Source organism: Eublepharis macularius, chromosome 14 (assembly GCF_028583425.1).
Source record: "Eublepharis macularius isolate TG4126 chromosome 14, MPM_Emac_v1.0, whole genome shotgun sequence".
Lineage (NCBI taxonomy): Eukaryota > Metazoa > Chordata > Lepidosauria > Squamata > Eublepharidae > Eublepharis > Eublepharis macularius.
The window spans coordinates 4,901,424-4,916,533 of record NC_072803.1 but is presented as its reverse complement, the minus strand read 5'-3'; the positions used below and the strand labels follow the sequence as shown (position 1 = coordinate 4,916,533).

Sequence of the window (15,110 nt, the reverse complement as noted above, 5' to 3'; positions counted from 1 at the left end):
ATTAAAATCAGTAATGAAAATCAGGGTTTTTGTTAAGCAATTCCGCACACATTGGATAATGCACTTTCAATGCACTTTATCAATCGTTTGAGGTGGATTTTTTTGTTCCGCACACGAAAAAATCCGTTCCAAATGATCTATAAAGAGGATTGGAAGTGCATTATCCAACATGTGCGGAATCAATCATTGAATGTCTTTAAAACAGAACTACCCTTTTTGCAAAAACCATCATAGGGAATGCCTTGATTTGCTGCCTACCCTTACCCCGGAATCTGCCACCTTTTGCAGGGAGGGGTTCTCAAGTAGAAAACCCCTTTTTTGTAAGTCACTACTTTTGCTGAAATGGAGCATCTTGTTACCTAAATGTGTTTTTTCATTGATATGGTGGCCTCCCACTTCTAAAAGTGAATGGTTGAGACAGACGAGTCCCTTACAGAATTATGTTCTATGAAGCTGTTGACTTCCCTGCCTACAGTGGTGACAGTTCCGCTTTCGAAGGTGAGGCAACAGGCTAGCTTGTAACTGACTCATCGGGGGCATGCAATAAGGAAGCCCTCTCGCTCAGCTGAGTCATGTCTGAGTAAATCATTTGCACTGAATGCCATTATTCCTATTTCAGCAGTCTCTCTGCGTTAGGGTTTTGGGGTGGTGGTGGTCAGTTTGCATTGCAGACCACTGCAGAGTAATCTTAGTGAAGGCCATAGTGGAGCATGTACAGAAGGGTCAGAGTTCTGTCCTCAGTCTCTCCAGTAAAAAGAATTCTTGCAGACTGTGCTAGGAAAGGCGTTCAGACCTCAGAGAATCTATCATAGCTGGCTTGGACTCGATGGGGCAATGGTGGCATTTAGTGCATAGTGATTCCTTCTATATGGGCCAGTTTGGGGCACCCATACCTGTTCAGCACATGGATTTAACTGGCAGGTTTGAATGATGCTTGGAAACCATTGTGCAAAGCAGGTGTTTGAAATATGTATATCATGCAAGTGTACTTGGTGGAGTTGGCGAGAGCTCCCTCTTGAATGGGCAGCTGCTGGAAACGCAGGCATCTTGCTCTGAAAAACCATCCAGTTGTTTGTATTTTACTTTCCTAATTTTCCCCTGAGTGGTTTGCTCCTTCGTGACTTAAGGCTGCTTCACACATTAAGGACTGGAAGGCATTTCGAAGGAATCGCAGGATATTTTTGCGGAGGTCGGTCTGTGGACATATTGGGAGAGAGCAGTATTTGTGCGAGGGAACTTTGCTACTTCCTCTTTCTTGCCACACTCCCTGAGATGTAACTCTTAGAAATCAGCGGGCCTTCGAGAACAACATGAGACGTCTGCTGGAGGGGCTAGGAGAGAAAAATCAGCGAAAACCTAATGCCGTTGGAAGGGCCCTGGGGCTTGTGGAAGATCCCTTCGGAGCCACCCTCTTGCTTACATTTTCTAAGAAGTGACAAGATACTTTCACAACTGGAACAAATGACGGTGATTGAAGAAATTTCTGTTCTTTGTATTCTGAATTCATCCTGAAGACAGCCTTGACCATTAACAATGTGTAGGAAATAGCAGGAAACCCACATGGAGATGATCACAAGAGATTGCATTTTTTGCACATCACTTCCACAAGTGGATCTGTACTTAATGGTGCATGGACTCTATCCCAGTGTGTCCAACTTAACACACAGAAGACAAACATTGTGATATTTTGGGGAAATGTATAGAACAGAAATATTACCAATTGGTTTATGTGGTTGTCCAGTTATATTAATCATACCATTATGGAAAGATAAACATATAACTTCTATTTCACATACTCAGAAATGAATGTTCTTGTTTGCCTTTCTATAAGATAATGAAAAGGGCAAATTCCAGTTTGCCGCTGAGGCTTGTTCAGCTATTACTTGGCATTGCATTTTCTTTGGTTTTCTTGTGCTTCGCCCTTTACTATTTGCGTAGCAGTAATAAGGCTTAGAACGGTGGCTCTCAAGCCATGAGATGCCTTCCAGGTCACATGCTGACCGAAGATGGGTTGTGTTCAGGGTTTTTTTTTTCTGGGAAAAGAGGTGGCGGAACTCTCAAGAGGGAAATGGGGAAGAAACACATGGGATTCTTTGAAATCATTATTTTCAAGCACTATTGCAGAGTATTTTCAAGAGGTGCCGGAACTCCGTTCCCCCTGAAAAAAAGCCCTGGTTGTGTTCATAAATCACTATCTTGTTAGAGGATCAGGGAGGAACAGACGATAACAGGAAAACCAGGGAGTGTGAAAAAGCCAATAACGAAAAACAAGTTCTAATCTTGCCAGGCGGGGCTACAGGTAGATCCTGGGTCTGAAAAGGTTCAAGGCTGAGGATCTACCTTCTCTCTGTTGCATAATATTATAACTTTGACACAAACAGAGTCCCTTTCTCAACATTTTAATCATCTGTCTTTTTAAAACAAATTCTGATCTTCATCAGATATAGTTTGAGATACTTTAATCAGTCTTGTACAGATTTTAATTTTAGTGCCCCCCCACACACTTGGGTATGTTGAACAAGGACACAACTGAATCTGGAGGAAAGTGCAACGAACCATTTCTAGTCCCTGGCTGAAAGTGCTAGTTCGAGGAATGGGACAGCTTGGTGGTTTCATCCACCTCATCTTTCGTGGCTATTCGTTTCATGATCAGTCTCCTGGTATGGTAACCTTCACCGTTCTCAAAGGCAAGGAAGTAACCCCGCTCCAATGTGGATTCAAATTGGAAGAATTTGTCATTGCCTTCTGTAAATGGCTTTTGGAGGAAGATGATGGCGCTGGCGTCTCCTGAAATGCGTTCCGGGAGATTCCCTGCCTGAAATTAAGACAAGGCATGGCTGCTCAGTCAATCTTAAAGGGAAGGAAAGAATATTGGAGACCCCTGCTTGTGGCAGTATGCCCATTTCTGAAAGCAGCCCAAAGAGATTGCAAGACATCCCTGGGCATCAGCACTCACCTGGGGGTAGGAAGAGTTCTTGATGTTTGAATTAAGCCCATGCGCCTTGCAAGCTACCCTCTTTGTCTGAGGGTAGGTTCAAGTAATACTTCCTGCCCATACACAAGCTCTGTGTGCGTACCTAGAAAAAGCAATGGGCTACCCAAGAATTTACAGGCAAATCATCAGGGTTATGGTAGGGACTTTTCAGAGGCCCTGCTGTCAGGCGAGAAAAAGTGACTTTTTATCTGCCTCAGGGCCAAGCTACAAGTGACCAACGACACTTGAACGGCAAGTGAACAGACTCACGTGTATTCCTCCACTTGATCCTATGTGATCAAGTGGAGCGCAAGTGAACAGGGAGGAATACACGTGAGTCTGTTCACTTGCCACACTTGTAGCTTGGCTCATAGTTGCCACAATATCTTGGCCAGCCCAGGCCCTGATCCCAGGCACGGCTGTACATGTTAGTAGTGGTGGTCTGATATACAAATGGTCTCCAGCAGTATATTTCATCTATTTAAACACTGTAGTGGGCTTTTCCAGAAAAGAAGTAGATAAGTTCTGAGCAGACGGGAAGTAGAAAATGAATACAAAACAGTTTTGTCTTTAATATTAAAAGCAGGTACTCAATCAAATTGCCCTGACTTGGATAGCCTAGGTGAGCCCAATCTCATCAGATCTCAGAAGCTAAGCAGGGTCAGCCTTGATTAGTAATTGGATGGGAGACCTCCAAGGAAGACCCGGGTGGCAGAGGGAGGAAATGGCAAACCACCCCTGTTAGTCTTGAAAACCCCACCAATGATTGCCATAAGTCAGCTGTGACTTGACAGCACTCTCCATCACCACCACTCAATCAAATAAACATACACAGAGTTTCAAGGAAAAATATTTCAAGTTTCTGAGGGTTCCTTTACAGAGTTGCCACCTGGAAAGTGCAGTCCTTAAAATATCCTAAGTGATACCAAAGAGCAACTGTTTACCTTAAATGACACCCTCATGTCTCCATTTTCTTGTTTCTCAACATGCATGTAGTAAGTCTCGCCGTTTGTTCTGGTGGTCAGAGCCACTGTCTGCCCTCTTGGCACAGTGTCCTCGAAAGTGTGGATGGTGAACTTGACTCCAGACTCTAGGGATGAAGTGCAAGCAGACAGGGTTCTGTTTAAGAAGGGTTTAGCAGTAGCTGACAAAACATAGAGCCTGGTTCTTATTACTACTACTCAGCTTTCTTGGTTTAGTGTCTACTGCCAACAACAGCCCGTATTCCCAACCTACCCTTTGGTGTAAAATAAATAATATGTATTGGTGTTTAGTCTTTGTACCAAAAGATAGCTTCAATGTATACTAAGCAATTTCAAAAAGCATCCGGATTTGTGCTGGGAATTGAAAAACATTTGGCTAGCTACCAAGTGAAGGTTTATATGGCCTGGAGGATTAAATTATGGATTCTGCCAGGCTACTAGATAAAGGAATGTGGTGTGGGGGCAAGGCTTGAATACATGTTCAGTGGTCCCTAGCTTCAGATAGGATGGTTCACCTTTAGAGATGGACACGAACTGGGGGGAAAAGAACAATGCGGTTCGTGGTTCGTCGTGTTTCATGAACCACGAACTTTCACAAGTTTGCCCCAGTTTGTGAACTGCTTCGTTTGGTTTGTGAAAACATCCTTTCTGGGTCAGCAGGACTGCAGAAAGCCCACTCCCCTCCGTTGCCTAGGAAACTGATTGATTGGCACAAGGCTGTCTGCAGTGACAAACCAAACGAACCAGCCTAAAGTTCATGGCGGTTCATCAGAAATGGGCTCTGATGAACCACCAGTTCGTGAATCATGAACCAGCCCAATTCATGCCGGACTTTAGTCCGTATTTCAGTTCGTGCCCACCTCTATTCACCTTTAATTGGAGACTACTGTCAACTGTCTGCTAGTTAGTTGCCTCTGGGTTTTGCACACATTTTCTTTCCCAGTCTAACATATGATCTAGTTGGGAGGAGGGTGGGGGTTGGTTGTATTTCAGCAGAGAACAGTGCGGTGGTAGGAGTCCCAATCACCTATATCTGAAGAAGAGTTCAATGTCTCTCTAAAGCTTGCTTCTAACATGTTAACTGTTTGTTCAATAGAGAGAGAATAGTAAGAGACTTTATGGAATACCTAATTTAGTTCTTTGTTTCTGAACAGGATGTTTTAAAAATCAGCAAAGACAAGGATATTGCAATGCCCTTGGAAGCTTCTTTATTACCGAACTGCTGTTATACTTACAAAGTTTCTCCTAATACATAACCTAGATAGACACCACTGCTGAGTAACAGTTGCCTCTTTCTCTATCTCTCAGTAACAGGTCAACAATGTTTACCTTGTTGCAAATATTTCCCCCAAATGCCTGAGAACCATTGGCAGGGTGGAAACTGAGAGAGAAAGGCAGAATTCATGGGTAACTCCAGGTAAAATCTGGACTTCAGGGAGGCGTCAACAATTACTGTACCATCATTCTTGTCCTCGTCTGCCATGTATTCAAATGCTGCCATCTGATTTTCCGGTTTCACTATGAGAATGTAATTCTCTATGTTTCGGAAGATTTGTGGCTCTGAGTAATTTTTAGATTTTCTCCAGTTGTCAGGTTCCAGGCCTTTCAAACAGATATATTAAACAGTACATGAGAAAGAGGATTGATAGGACTCATAGTTTGTTTTTCCAAAAAGTAATTATGCCACTCTCCCCACCACCAGTAGTAAATGAGCATGTATACATTCAGAAGTGAAGCATGGTGATTTCCTAGCTCTTGAATCTCATTGTGAGTTGCAGAATCAGCTCTTCTTCAAGCAGGTTTACGCGTCAATCAATTGTGGCAATTCTAGATCTCCCTCCCCGTGTCCTGCTCTTGCTGTTCACAATCTCTCTTGGAGATTGTGCAGCACCAGTTTCTGTACCATGCATCTGACGAAGAGAACTTGATTCTCGAAAGCTTATGCTACAATAAAATTGGTTAGTCTTAAAGGTGCTACTGGACTCTTTTTAATTTCTCTTGGAGATAGATCGAGATGGGTAGCCGTGTTAGTCTGTCTGTAGCAGAAGAAAAGAGCAAGAGTCCAGCAGCACCTGTAAGACTGACAAACTTTGTGGTAGGGTATGAGCTTTTGTGAATCACAGCTCGCTTCTTCAGATACCCTATTTGAAGAAGCGAGCTGCGATTCACAAACTCATACCCTGCCACAAATTTTGTTAGTCTTATAGGTGCTTCTGGACTCTTGCTCTTTTTTGCAATCTCTCTTGTGTGCTTATGAAAATCAGGCTGGCTATGATCAGAATAATGCCATGCAGAATTAGAGCTGAAATTTTTCTCCCTTTTTTCAATTTTGTTTTCAGTTATACTAAATTTTTCCCCCTCTGACAACTTTTCAGAAATCATTTGTTTGTTTTCATTTGGTTTTTATTTGCACACTAGGGCTGGTAAATCAATCTATTTGCCTGACTGCTCCGAGTGACTTCTTTTAAGTTTGGTGACATCAGCAGATTATGATTCACAGCATCACGTCGGCATGTTTGCTGTACGATATTCAATGGGATGTGCTGACCTGCATAATCTTATTTGTAGAAGTCATAGCTGAACACAGAGATAAGCATCAGTGGAGGGCAGGGGGGAATGTGGTATAACACCCAAACTGGTTTTTCACAGAATTGGATTCATGCTTACCGTCATCATCTTTTTTCCAAGTAGTGGATGAGGGGAAGAGAAAAGAGACAGGTGTTAGAATGCATGCAGATACAATACGGGTTCTATTTCATTGTGCTCTCAGAATGAGATGGAACCTACTATTTCATTCTAACGGTGCATCAGCTGTCCCTTCCGCTCGCTCTGTCACTGATTTGTTTAGGAATGAGCAGAGAGATCATAGCACAGGAACTGTGCTGCTAACAGAAACTGGTTGCTTCCTGAAGGTGGATGCTTTCACTTAAATTAAAAAAAAAGTCCTTAGTCTTGTTTTCAACCAGTCTCAGAAACAAGAAGCCATCTGGTCAAGAGGTAGAACTTCATTCTGTGCTGCTCTGAGTCTCTGTCTCCCTTCCTCGAGCCACATAATGGAGCCAGGCGATTGAGCTACTTACTCTGACCTGGATGGTCTGGGCTAGCCTGATCTCATCGGATCTTGGAAACTAAGCAGGGTGAGCCCCAGTTAGTATGGGACGGGAGACCACCAAGAAAGGCCAAGGTTGTTATGCAGAGGCAGGCAATGGCAAACCGCATTTGTTCATCTCTGGCCTTTACAACCCAGAAGTCGGCTTCAACTTCACAGTGCTTTCCACCCCCCCATTGATCTACCCAGGCCAGAGCCAAGCTACTTTGACTGGCAACAGGTTGATAAAGTTTTAGCACTGCAATTTGAAATTCTGCAATCAGGGACTGAATTGAACAACAACAACAACAATAACAACAACAACATTCGATTTATATACTGCCCTTCAGGATAACAATGCCCACTCAGAGCAGTTTACAAAGTATGTCATTATTATCCCCACAACAAAACACCCTGTGAGGTGGGTGGGGCTGAGAGAGCTCTGAGAGAGCTGTGACTAGCCCAAGGTCACCCAGCTGGCTTCAAATAGAGGAGTGGGGAATCAAACCCGGCTCTCCAGATTAGAGTCTCGCGCTCTTAACCACTACACCAAACTGGCTCTCAGTCTTAGCAAAATATGGGACTAGAATAAGTTTGCTAGAACAGACACACACACACTTAATAAAATAGTTTCAGGGGAAAGTGACAGTCTCCCACTGGAGGGGGACTGGTTTTCAAAGCACAGAGATAGCAGCACAAGAAACCAAAGCAAGTCAGTAGGGAGTAGAGAGCAATTCTATAATGGTTCACATACTGCGGCTGGCAACTTCATTTTGTCTGACTGTTCCTAACCTCTTTTGCCCTCCATTTTTCCATGACAGTCAACTAGCACCATAAATCAGTTCCAGAAAATCACCCCATCAATCATGCTTTCTCTGGCAACATTGGCTATTATCCAACACAGAGTTATATGTGCTTAAGCCAGTTGATTTTTTAATTTTAGGCATCAGCATAGGTTGCAACAGCCAGGGCAGGATTTGAAAAACACTTTTCAAAATAACACATCCCAGGGATAATTTTAGGGAGGAGCTCTGCCAGATTTTTATATGCTGTGGGTTACATAAAATGTTCAAATTCCTAAACACGGGGCTTTTTTTCAGCAGGAACACGGTGGAATAGAGTTCCAGCACCTCTTTAAAAAGGTCACATGGCCAGTGGCCCCGCCCCTTGATCTCCAGACAGAGGGGAGTTTAGATTGCAATCTAAAGTCCCCTCTGTATGGAGACGAGGGGGCGGGGCCACCGGCCATATGACCATTTCCGCTGAGGGCAATTTAAACTTTAAAAAACTCCCCCCTTGTTCCAGCTGACCCAAAGTGATGTCATTGTGCGGTCTTGAGTTCCACCACCTCTTTTCCCAGAAAAAAAGCCCTGCCTAAACACCAGCATAATAAAATGTCTTGGAACTGAGTTGGGCTGAGTGCCTGGACATCATTCCATCCCTTCTGTACTGAGGAGGATACTTGATGACAGCAAGGGAACAGTAGTGGATGGATGCCGCCCGAATGGTGGTGTGTGGCCTGATTCACAAAACCCAACACCAGTCCAGATGAGTTAGCCAAGCTGTACCTTGGAAAGAGAGTGTGCCGTCTTCAAAATGCACAGGAAACATGCGAATTCGGCCAGCATCCATCTTTACTCTATCGTAAGGGAAATAAAAGGGAAAGGTAAGCAAAAGATAACAGATTATAGTGGGCCCAGGTACTTAGTGTCCATAGCAGAATCTGCAAAGCGGCTATGCATTACAAGAACGAATCGTGCAATTAGTGCTAGGGCTATCTACCAATTAAATCCAGAGGAGTTAGCTGTGTTAGTCTGTAGTTGCAAAATAGTAAAGAGTCCAGCAACACCTTTAAGACTAAAGTGTTATTGCAGCATAAGCTTTTGAGAACCACAGCTCTCTTTGTCAGATGCATCTGCATCTGACAAAGAGAGCTGTGGTTCTCAAAAGCTTATGCTACAATAAATTTGGTTAGTCTTAAAGGTGCGACTGGACTCTTTACTATTTTGCTACCAATTAAAGGGTTTTTAAATATCAGATAATTGCTTGACTTCTAGATGATCAGTTAATTAGTAAATCCAGCTCAAAGAAATGCACGTATTGTAGCGCCCCATGATGTTCCTTTTTGAGGATCCTGCAGGAAAAGGGCAAAAGAGTGGGAATATAACAAACGACTTTTATTTATTTAAAATATTCCTGCGCTGTCTCTCCAAAGTCCTGCATGAGGTAGCTTACAATTAAAAACCATAATACAAAGAACAAACCGTTAAAAAAGACTAGCAACTGGACACAAGCAACATAAAAACTGTCCATAAAACAAAAATAGACTATTAAAAAACTGGTAAGATAAAAACCCCTAATTAAAAGCCTGGGGAAGGAGATGTGTTTTAGCCTGGTGCCTAAAAAGAAAGTAAAGTAGGTGCTAGGCGAGCCTCAAGGGGCAGCGTGTTCCAAAGGCAAGGTGCCACAACAGAAAATGCCCTGTCTCTAGTCGCCACCAGTCTCACCTCTGAAGGGAGGGTCAAAGAACAGGGCTTGAGAGACATATCTTGACTGGTGAGAGGGATAGTATGGGAGGGGACAGTCCTTCAGATACCCTGGCCCCAACGTTTCAGGTCTTAAAAGTAGCAACCAGCTCTTTGAATCGTACCCAGAAACTGAAAGGGTAACCAGTGAAGATCTTTCAGCACAGGGGTGATACAAGCCCTATAACCAACCCTTGACAGAAACCTGGCCACTGCATTTTAGACCAACTGAAGTTTCCAAACCCTTTTCAAAGGCAGCCCCATGTAGAGCTCATTCCAGTAATCTAACTTGGATATGATTAAGGCATGGATCACTGTGGCCAAATCACACTTTTCAAGGAATGGTCATAGCTGACAAAAGGTACTACATGCCATGGAGGAAACCTGAGCATCAAACCATAGGCCACGATCCAGCAGGACCCCCAAGGTATGAACCTGCTCCTTCAGGAGGAGTGTGACCCTTCCCCCAGGACATGCTGGCTTCATATTCCCCAAGCAGCTTCTCTTCAGTCTTGTCTGGACTGAGTTTCAGTTTATTGGCCCCTTCTCCAGGCATCTATTCAGGACTTTCACAGACCCACCTGGCTTAGCTGTTAAAGACAACTAGAATCAGGTGTCATCTGCATATTGGTGGCACTTCACTCCAGGTCCCTGGATGACCTCCCAGCAGTTTCATGTAGATGTTAAATAGCATGGGGGATAGGATGGAACCCTGAGACACCCCAGAGCATAAATGCCACGGGGCCAAGCAGCAGCCCTCCTGCACCAGCACCTTCTGTTACTGGTTGTTCAAGTAAGAATGGGACCCTACTCCCGGCCCAGCCAGCCTCCCCAGAAGGATACCATGGCTGATGGCATCAAAAGCCACTGAGAGGTCCAGGAGAATCAACAGGGATGCACCTTGTCACTCTCCCAGTGACTGTCATCCATCACGATGACCAAGGTCCTTTCCATCCCAAAGCCAAGCCTGAATCCAGATTGAAATGGGTCTAGAAAATCCATCTCTTCCAAGACTGCCTGAAGTTGTGTAGCCATCCCCTGCTTGAGTACCTTGCCCAAGAATAGAATATTCGCCACTGGGCTGCAGATGTTTAGGTCATTGGGGTCCAGGGAGACCTTCTTCAGGAGGGGTCTCACAACTACCTCTGTCAAAGCGGTTGGAGTGCACCCATTTATTACCTCCTGGACCGAGTCAACCAACCAGCCTGGCACGACACTATTATCCATGAGCAGCATAGGTCGAGAATGGACAGGGTGGGCTGCACACTCAAGAGTACCTTGTCCGCTTCATCATGCCTCACCAATTTAAAGTCATCCATACAATTAAGACCAGACTGTGCGTTGATAACATTCTGAGACTGAACCGTACCAACCGCAGCAGCTAGGTCTTAAAGCTTCTGTGTTAAAAGGTCAATCTTGCAGATTTTTTACCATCCCTATTTGAGGCTCATATTGGAGTCCAATTTTCCATACGTTGTGTGGCAACTGCTATGCTTCACTTGATCCTCTGTTCCCAGCATGGCTTCTGTCAGCCCATATAACAGCCCATATAACAAGTGTTATATTGGAGATGATGCCTGCACTGTGGGGGTGCTACTAGATTCAGCATTGCCTATGGACGCTCAGTTGGGTGCCACTTGCACACCCTCCTGGAAAACGCTCATTTTGCCACAATTATCTTTGTTTTAGTAGGAACGGGGACTGTATACTAGGCTACTGAGTACTATCTGCTAATGTCGATACACTCCTACTGGGTAGTTTGACATTGCTAAAGATGTCATGTCAATCATTTGTGCTTTAATTCAGAAAAGTTTCATCTATATGTTTTGGCTTTATGCTACTTTTCACATTTGCAGCCACCATACCCTATTGTATTACACTTTTCACTGAATGACCCAACTGCTGATCATATTGTATTTTTACTATGAATGTCCTAGTGATTGAATTGTCTTAGTAATTGATTATATTGTATTCACTTGCAATACGTAATCCACTTTGGATATCAGTGAGAAAGTTGGACTATAAACAAGCAATAATAATAGTAATATCCTGGCTTGCTTGCTGTAATACCTCGTATGCAGGAGTTTGAATAGCATTGAGAAACTTCAACTGCTTCACAATATGCAAACTGGATTGTTAACTGAGGTCTGCCATAAAGAATAAATGACACCAATATTGGAAGATCCTCACTGCAGCCCAAGCAACCCACTTGGTTGCTGATCATGGCCTTTAAAACATTAAATGGTCTGGGACCAGGGAGGGTGCTCAAAGGAACGTTGTCTTTGACGTGGTTTGGCAGCTCAGCTTCTCATCTGAAATCCGTATTGTCACTTGCTAAAGTTACGTGAAGTGCTGCAGGAAAGAGGGCCTTCTCTTTAGTGGCACTCCAGTTAAGCAACTCTCTCCAAAAACCAGTCTTCCTCGTTATCTTTCCAGTGCCAAGGAAAGATAGTTCCATTCAGACATATTTTGCTGTTTAACTGGTGTAAATGCGGTGGAGGTTGTTTTTACTTCTAACTGCATGGGATTTGAGTTGCTTTTTCCAGGTGCTTGATTTTTATTCCTGCCTGCTGCTCTATTCTTGTCGATGATCTATGGCTTTTGTTGGCCTGTATTTCTCTCTGTAAAATGTTTTGACTACGTATTTTGTAGAAACATGGGAGAGAAGGACTTTGAATGAATGAATGCTGTCCTGTCAGTGAAGTCCTGAACTGTGGCCATAGTTGCTGCAGGTCATATCAGTGCAATCCTATCCGGAGTTACTTCACTCTAAGCCACCTGAAGCCAATGGGCTTAAACTAGAGCAACTCTGCACAGGGTTACCCTGTAGGTCCACTTTCTTGCTTTGCCATTCCTTGTCTAAGAAAAAGCCTTTGGCCTCAGCAAGAAGAAGAGTTTAAGTACCGGAACTGCTGTTCAGTTTCTCAGTGCCAAAAGGTTGCCAGAACCTTGGCACATCCCCTAGCCAGCCTCCTTTTCTTCCTCTGTGGTTTGCTAAATGGGCTTTGCTTCATGCTAGAATCTCCAGTTAGATTAACCAATTTGCCAGATTTGCAGACTGATGTGCAAAAATTTTCTGGCGTGGAGCTAAAGTGATGGGGGAAGCTTAGACTTATTCCTTCAGGCAATTGTTAAAAGGAGAACCCTGATGAGAAAAAAATGTTGACAAGCAGTGTTGTGTAGTGGTTAGAGTGTAGGACTAGCATCTGGGAGATCTCGATTTGACTCCCCATTCTGCCATAGAAGCTCACAGGATGACCTTGGGACAGTTACACCCTCTCAGCCTGATCTACCTTGCAGGGTTGTTGTGAAAATAAAATGGAGAAGAGCCGCTGGGGAGAAAGATGAGAAAGAAATGAAGCTAAAAACAAATAAAAACCCTCAATATCATGTCATTTGAATATGCCTTTGTTTGTGAAATGTGGTGATCTACCATCTGAGAATGCAAAACTTAACAGGCTGTAAAATTAGGTCAACAGCTCTCAGATCAGGAGTATGATTTAAAACTAGAATTTGCTTGTGACATGCTATGTTGTCTTGGAGGTAAATTGCAGAAATGTTCCTGTGCAGACTGCCAAGAATTTCTAGTCGCAAAACTGCCAGAGAGATCTGTTTGCTACAGCCGGGGCATTTTGTTATTCAAATATGTAGCTGTTATAGCCATGGTCTCCTAGACAATCAGTATTCCTTCTGCAAGACATGTCGCACTGAATAAAAAGGAGAGGAGGAGGTAACTGCTTATTTCATTTGAAAACGATGTGTTATTACTTCCTACTTTCCCCTGCCAGGCAACTTAGCTTCCTCTTGCATCCTGGCATCTTTGGGTTATTATTAGTCAAAAAGTGCAGATTTGTATAGCTGCAAAACGTGATTCAGGCAGAGCATGTAGTGTTTGGGGGCATGATAGCAATGCCCTTCTCTTGTTGGAGAGGGACCTGAAAAGTAATTCAGTGCCAGCTTTCCATCTGTTCTACCCTCTCCTATACACACTCACAACAAATGTTCCCTTGCTGCTGCAGAGCCACCCCTACATGGTGTAGGGACTACAGTGTTGGACTACGACTTGGGGGACACAGGGTCAAATCCCTGCTCCACTCTGCCGTGAAAGATCACTGGGTGACCTTAGGCCAGTCAAACACACTCAACCTCCCTCACAAGGTTGTTGTGAGATTAAAATGGAGGAGAAGGGAAAGATGCAAGCTGCTTTGGGTCCTCATTGCAGGGAAAGGTGGGTTATAAACTAAGAATTTAATTTTATTTACAGTATTTATCATCTGCCTTTGTCACTAGGACTCAAGGCAGATTACACAGTGTGGGTCAAATCAGTCAGTTTCAAAGTCATTTCAATAAACAATGTAATCGGGTATATAAGTGCAAATTTGCAAAGATTTTAAACCAGCAGAAATGCTGAAGAAATACTGAATCAGACCACAAGCAATTCTAAGCAGGACATATTAAACAATGAAAAACTACCCGGTAGGATCAAAGTTAGAATGACGGTGCCCAGTAGTAAAGTCTATAGTTCCTGTCCCTTTAGCAGGGCATCTCTTTGAGATCACTTCCTTACAGTACAGCCCTCCTATTTGAGTAAAAAGCAAGCTCAATAGTTTCTTGGAGTATGATTCAGGAGGGAGCTCTTACTCTCGAAAGCTCATTCCCTAGAAATCTGGTCGGTCTTTAAAGAGCTACTGAACCCGAATCTTGCTCTTCTACTGCAGACATGGCCACCCACCAGTAACTATTTTCTTGGAGCAGGGAGAGTATGGGGCCGGCAAAGGGCACTCCCAGCCTAATAGGTAACAGTGGGACTCTGAAGCCCACCCTTGGTTCTTGTGGCACTGCAACGCACCTGGGGCCCTGCTGAACCTGCTCCATAGTGTTCAGAGCTGACCTGCTTTCTCAAAGTTTGACACCCTCAGCAACAGGAGGGTTCTTGGGTCAGCCTGACCACCTTCTTAGGACCTCCACAGGGACCATGTCCTTGGGAGATGGGCATCCGTGCCCAGCACGTGGGCACCTTCCTTTGCCGTTCAGTCTAAAGAATCATGCCCTGGGCGAAGATGGTCAAGAGCAGAGGGGGCAACCCTGTTCCCCACCCCATCCTGGACGGTGCCTTCAAGCTACTCTCGCGCCCCGGTGAGCTCTACCTGTCTCCTGCAGCCGCAGCCTCCGAAGCCGTCTGCACCAGCCCGTCCCCACGCGCGAGTGCCGGCTCCCAGGCTGGGCGGTGCAAGGGCGGGGGGGTGGAGCCTGTCCCCGCCCCACCCCAACCATGCACATCGGTGCCCTCCTAGTCCCTGGCCAGAAGCCCAGTTCCCGCCCCGAGAGCACTCTGGAGTTCGCGCCCAGAATCCCCCGAGAGCACTCTGGAGTTCGCGCAGCACTCCTGGAATTTCTTGCAGACTCTCTGGGGTGTGTGCCTGTCTGTGTTTGCTTTGCAGCGCCGGAATGCAGAGGGCAGCGCTTCCTTATGCTGCGGAAGAGGAGCGATGCGGTTGCTTCACACCGTCCCTTTATTGCTACCGGTGGACGTGTGTGCG

At 44.6% G+C, this 15,110-nt stretch overlaps 1 protein-coding gene across 1 annotated transcript; it reads right to left on the bottom strand.

Annotated features, from left to right (window-relative positions):
- Positions 1 to 2,442: 2,442 nt before the first annotated feature.
- IL18 (interleukin 18) lies at positions 2,443 to 14,775 on the bottom strand. Its single transcript, XM_054998638.1, has 6 exons — positions 14,718 to 14,775; positions 8,614 to 8,684; positions 6,625 to 6,633; positions 5,416 to 5,559; positions 3,919 to 4,064; positions 2,443 to 2,815 (listed from the first exon to the last, which is right to left on the bottom strand). The coding sequence occupies exons 2-6, from the start codon at positions 8,675 to 8,677 to the stop codon at positions 2,582 to 2,584; spliced, it is 597 nt and encodes a 198-aa protein (XP_054854613.1). The 5' UTR covers positions 8,678 to 8,684; positions 14,718 to 14,775; the 3' UTR covers positions 2,443 to 2,581.
- Positions 14,776 to 15,110: the final 335 nt, after the last annotated feature.